At 37.8% G+C, this 6,201-nt stretch overlaps 1 protein-coding gene across 1 annotated transcript; it reads right to left on the bottom strand.

Annotated features, from left to right (window-relative positions):
• Window positions 1–434: 434 nt before the first annotated feature.
• Window positions 435–4,578, bottom strand: LOC112494517. Its single transcript, XM_025086095.1, has 2 exons — window positions 4,503–4,578; window positions 435–1,144 (listed from the first exon to the last, which is right to left on the bottom strand). Exon 2 carries the CDS (start codon window positions 958–960, stop codon window positions 457–459), a length of 504 nt encoding a protein of 167 aa, XP_024941863.1. The 5' UTR covers window positions 961–1,144; window positions 4,503–4,578; the 3' UTR covers window positions 435–456.
• Window positions 4,579–6,201: the final 1,623 nt, after the last annotated feature.

The raw sequence follows: 6,201 nt of genomic DNA, 5'->3' as shown, positions 1-6,201 counted from the left end.
GATAACATCACAATGCCATTCGTCTTGCAAAAGTCTAATGCGTTAATGTGAATATGTGAAGAGTGGTTATCAAGCATAAGTAAGACTTTATGTGAAGGAGAAGCATTTGTAATGTTTCTTGAAGTGTTCCAGGAATTGAATAAATATTTCATACTGCATCCAGCCAGAAGGATTTGCACTTCCAGCAGATCCTATTGGTCCATCCCTGATAAAGTGATCTTGGTATCGCACTCGCGGAAAGACAAAGAATGGAGGAATAGCATTTCCGATTGTGATACCTATGAACTTTTTGCCAAATTAAGAAGCAGCGGTTTTAAATTAACGACTCCGGTTTTATCAATATAAAACTTTTATTAGTACTCGCACTTTACATGTTTCTTCTTCCACACGCTGACGAACTCTCTCCTCTCTACCTTTCAGAAGCGCCACTGTGCTGCCCATCGGCACACACGTATACTACACGATGGCATTGACCGCAAAGGCTACTGTGACTAAAGTACTCCTCTCGACTGAAGTCACTGAACCTACTTGACGAGCACCACGTCTAGCTATTATTCTGTCGGGTTTTTGCACAGTAGTTATGCCGGTCTTATCAGCATTATATATATTTTGTGGTTCAAATTTATAACGATCCGTGATAGTAGCCAAATTGTCGTAGAAAGCATCTACGTTAATTCTATTAAAGCTAGTCGTCCTAGAAAGACTTGTAGCCTGTGCTGCGCGTACTGATAGTTGAGGATTTCTTCTCATAAACATGCGAAAACATTCTTCGCTAGCCATTTCGTTGTCATCCGAAGTCCGAGGTCGTGATAAGTCGTACTTGACGGTTAGTTCGTATGCCAATTTCATAACATCCTTTTTAGTAAGACCAAAATATATGTCTGCACATCTAATTAAATATTTAGATAGCTCATGCTCTTGTTCCTGGTTAAAGGCTCGATTGTGAGCCTTATATCCCATTTCTTGATTTTCATCGCCACCAGTCGCATCTCGTTTACGTACATATCACAACAGGGAACAGTGGTTTAGTTCATTCTTTTCTGCCGCTGTTCTTAACGAAGATCCGGCTTTTACATCTTCATAGGCTTGTTTGTACGTTGATAAGTCGGCCTGACCTCTCGTAGTCTTCCTTTGGCGTACCCATCTAAGAAACAAAAAAATTAAATAAATAAACTGTTTCAACCGTACCCACAAAACATTTTTCAACTGTCCCCAACCCCCCTTCTAAGTATAAAACATTTCACGGTAACGATAATAATAAATTTGAATAAAAACTAATCATACAGCCATATTCTACAAACTTCAATTAAAACGATACAAAACTCTCAATACTCTAACTTTAATAACACCATAATAATTGCAAAAATGTACGAACAAAAAATACTTACTTTTCCGTCAAAAAACACAGTGGGGCCTCCTATACACAAGCACAGCGCGCGAACAGCGACGCAACACTAAAATTTGTGTTTTGAGTCGTCGCCCGCTTCGTTCTCCCCTTGCACCCCTCATCGCATCACGCACGGTGTCGAGATATTCGCCTTGTTTCAACCGTCCACCGTTTCAACCGTACCCAGTTTACCCTACTGTTTAGCATTTCTATACATCCTATTGTCCTACGTTGGGCGCGAATGTTATGTTCTCTTTTAGTGAGTCGTGGTGAATCTTTACGTTTCACCACGTGTTGGATATAGGATTTCCTTAAAGAGCTCGTGCTCTGGGCCGACGAATCGGATCTGTAGGTAGGTGATTCAACCAATCCGTTTCTTTTAAATTTTAGACTTGTTTTTATTAAAATAGGTTATTTATCTTGCTACAGATTAGGGTTATGAAGCTACCACCGGGCTATGTTAGAGAGAGCTTGTTTTATTCCAATCTCTGATTTTAACCTTCATAGAGGTGTGGATGATGTTTTTTGTTGAACCGATCATACGGCTTGCCGCGCCATGTGGTTTACCAATGATCGTCCTAATTGGTGTAGGTATTGTTCCTGTTGGGCATATAGCTAAGCTAGCGTAATGCTATCCGCTAATGTCGTACAGTCGCCCGGTATTTGGACGATATATGGTTCGCAATGCAATATTGATCACCAATCCCACTTTTAGGAACGAATTTAGTATGGCGTGGCAACGCTATGTTGTCCGCCAGCGTCGTCCCGTAATTCAGTGATTTTTTGGATCAGAAGGTCGTGTACATCTAATAATGGTGTTATTATTGTCACCCGCTGACAAGATACTTTTAGGTAGTATGGTGTGGGAGACTTGAGAGGCAAGATGGTCAGGTGGTTTCTCCAATGCCGTAACCCTGTTTATTCCTCTCGTCCCTGTTTTAGCTTTGAGTATCATTTAGACGCGCTATGACTCCAACGAACCCTTCCAGACTATCCAGGGAGGATCATTACTCCTTTACTTTTTCCTTTCTAAATCCTGAATCTCTCTCTCGAGCTTCACCGTAGGAGGTGTAATGACTGAATGAATTTTGTTGCCGTTCCGCTGAGCTTTTATATTCGCGGAGCATACGTTATTACATGATTTGAATTTTGTGCATTGTTGCGTTGTCTCATCTATGAGACACGCAAGTATTATACACGCAATTATTACTAACACGCAAGTATTATACACGCAAGTATCACTTTGGGTGATTTAAAATATCTTCCCGCGTAAAGTTTAAAGGGACTTTACTTGTTTTGTTTTTTGGTTTGTTTTCCCTTAGAATGCCCTTGGTTCATAGGCGCCTGGCTGATTCCATCATTGGGAGTTATATAATCAAAATACAAATATTGCGTTTGCGCTTTTTGATAATAAAATGAATATACGCTCCATTACGTTACAAGCTAGAATAAAATTCAGCGATTCGGAAAAAAAACTAAAACCAAGTTTGACGATATTCAAAGAGATGCGCCATTTAAATTTTCAAAATTCTGAGGCCAAAACCGAATTATGTGACTTCAAAAACCCTAATAAGACAAGATCTTGTATAAATTACTTTGTCAGAAGGCTCTTGTCCTAAAAGAGTTAAAAAAGTTTACTATTCCACCAACATTTCCTTTCTGTATCTTATTCTTAGTGATAGAGTGACTAGTAATCTCAATCAAGTGACTTGTGTACTGTACTACTGTGTATTGTAATATAATGATAATGAATGAATTAATAATGATGATAATGAATCCATCACCATTAATAAATATGTCATGTCATTTATAAATGCATTACAGTCGGACCTACCGGACTGATGATAGTTTGAAAACCTGTAAAACTAAAAGAATTACTAAAAGAGAGAGAACGCCAGTGGTGGCAATGCTGTTGGTAAACCGTCGATAAAAAGATAAACTACTGTGTGCGTATTACTACTACATCCCTGATTGAAAGACATAAAAATTAGGTGAAACGGTCAGTGCCTAAAACTTTGCGCGTTGAAATCTGTCAGTACCTGTTTTTTTTTTAATTTGAGGATTATTTATTTCGAGAATGGACTCTAAAAATGTAAGTAAAATATTGTTTACTTACTTAATTATTCGTCAATAATATTTTTAATGTAATAAATAATAAAACTACATTATGTTGAAACTTGATAGTGAGGTTGGATGATTACAACATTTTTAAAAAATTTGATGTATTTGAAGAAAATTAATGACAATAATATTGCGCAAACGTGTGGCGTTTATGAGCAACTTCGCAGAATAGCAAGCGCCGCCGTTAGTAAGTTAAGTTTTGTTAATAAGTTTTCTATACTCATGTAGTCACACGTAGTATTTAGAAACGACATTGTGCTTGAAAAAATTTGAAATCATTTGGACACTTGGAATAAATTCTTCTTCGTTCTCAGTACTAGGCTTTATTTTCATTTTTGGAACAACTACCAGAACTGCTTGAAATAAACTGGAGTTTTGGAGAAAATTATCACTCAAAATTCAATGCTATACTCTTTTGATAAACATAAAGATTACTAGCATTATTTTCAGTCACATGAGAAAGAACAATAGGTGAAAAATTTATATAAGAATTTACATGAAATATATAATATAGTATATATAATTAAAATATATTATTTATAAACGTATATGATATAGAAGAAAGAATGGTTACATCGATTACTTCCGTGATAGGTGGCTATTTCTATGACTGTCAGAACTTTTTCTTTTATGTAATGGCTATTTCGATGGCATTAAAGTGGCATCCACTTTGAATTTCCCACATTTCTTAAATTATTGTATTATGTATAGCATTGGTTATCATTTCTGAAACAGTATACTATAGCCAACAGTCAGTAGCCTCACTAGAATTACAGACTCAACAAGTTGCCCAGTGCATTCCCCGTGTCACCTGCCCAGCTGTTTATTTGACTGCATTTCTAAGGTCCTAGTAATATCTAAGAGTATCAGCGAGAAATGACTACAAAAGTCAACGAGATCCGTTTGCCAAGTCTCGTCCAGCTGACGGATGTCAACGCGTCGACGCTTGTAATTTCTTCTAGTAGGTCTATGTAGTTCTTCCACCAATACTAACTTTTTTCCATCCATTATCCAGTGCATTCAGTCTGGCGTCTAGCTGGGGAATGATCTCGGAATTGCGAATGGTCAAGTCCTGTACTGTCTCTATATCGGTTTTTAGACGCTTCAATGCATTCTTTACGGTAGAATTCAGAGCTCAAATCGTGAAATTGTTATTATCCATATCATTGCGTATTCTAGCAGTCACAGAAAATACGGTTCCAAAATCTTGCTTCACTATAGTTTTCATCAGATTTAAGGTCTCCGCATCGGTTTGCTCCTCGAGATTGGCGACGTTGCAATGCCTCTTATTATCAATGTCGTAGTGTCCAGCAGCAGTGAATTTGAATGCAGCACCAGGAAGACTACAGCTACTCGTAACCGCGGCCGTACTACTCGACTGATGTCCACGTCGACGTTCATGTACAAAGTGACGATCGTTATCGTTTTATTGAATTAATAAATGATCCCCGCCTCGCGCAACTATTCTATAATCGATACAATTTCGTTGGAGGGGCTAGGATTATCAGCTTCTCGAGACCCGAGAAGCAAGCGAAGACGGTCTACCAGTTCGTTGATTACCCAGTACACGTAATCTGTTCGTCTGTCCTTGGTAGCAATCATGTACTGCGGTACAAAATATTGTGACGTACTGGGCAGATTCTTACACCCAGGATCAGCTCAAATTAGCTATCGCAAAAAACTAAAAGGAAGGGGAACGTGAAAAGAAAAGGGAACACGGGGTATAACGTAAAAGAATATAATTAATAGAGTAAATGCTGATACAAGAAGAAAACAGAGAAGAAAATAAGTCCGAGATTACAGAAAAGAAACGGTAAGCAAATAAATCCGCAAATATGTAATACACGCAAATATACACGTAATACATAGACTAGACACGTAAAACAATAACATGCGGGTGCTCGCTCTGGAGCACGCGGCGTCGAAGGGATTTAACACGTTCGCTGCCGAGCGACATTTTCAAACCTCTAAGAAGTTGGCCCCTTATTATGAAAATTACTAAAAAAAAGTTAGAGTTCTGCTTGCCCCCGGAAGAGTTCTAGAGATCCTGATATTGTTTTTAGAAATAGTTCTGTCGATTAAATGCAAAAAATTGCGATATTTGAAAATGGGAGGCCAACTTCACGGCGCCACCCATTTTTGAAAAAATGTAATTTTTTTGACAGTTCTGAATAGATTAACAATAGTTCTACAGTTCTCTGCACTTTTCATCAATAGTTACGGTCATTATCCGCTTCAAAATAAAGTTTGATAAAATACGTCAGCCCCCCATCTTTTAAAAAATCGTATTTTTTTTAGTGTTCCGAATAGTTCTCAAAGAGTTCTACAGTTCCCTATAGGTTTTGGGTACAATACATATCCAAATTCCGTCAAAAAATCATGTTGAAAAGAGTATTTCAAAAAATCAATTAATCGTATAAAATCCGACACCCCCAGAATACTCGATGGATTAATCAGGTCCAGGTATTCGTTTTGTACAACTCTCCGGAACTCCCATCAGAACTCCCGGAACTCTTAATTTTTTTTTTCCAAATTAACCCCACACGATAGAGAATTTCAAAGTGCCAGAACTCTTTCAATTTTAATTTCTCAGCTTTTTGCCATAGGAATTATCGATAGAACTCTTTGATAACTACCCGGAACTCCCATCAGAACTCCCGGAACTCTTAATTTTTTTTTTCCAAATTAACCTC

Source organism: Cephus cinctus, unplaced genomic scaffold (genome assembly GCF_000341935.2).
Source record: "Cephus cinctus unplaced genomic scaffold, Ccin1 Ccin1_scaffold0583, whole genome shotgun sequence".
Classification (NCBI taxonomy): Eukaryota; Metazoa; Arthropoda; class Insecta; order Hymenoptera; family Cephidae; genus Cephus; species Cephus cinctus.
The sequence above is the reverse complement of the archived record's forward strand: the minus strand, read 5'-3'. Positions and strand labels throughout refer to the sequence as shown.

Excerpts from the sequence above, each read along its gene's own strand:
- LOC112494517 (XM_025086095.1), bottom strand. The coding sequence starts at position 960 with ATGGGATATAAGGCTCACAATCGAGCCTTTAACCAGGAACAAGAGCAT.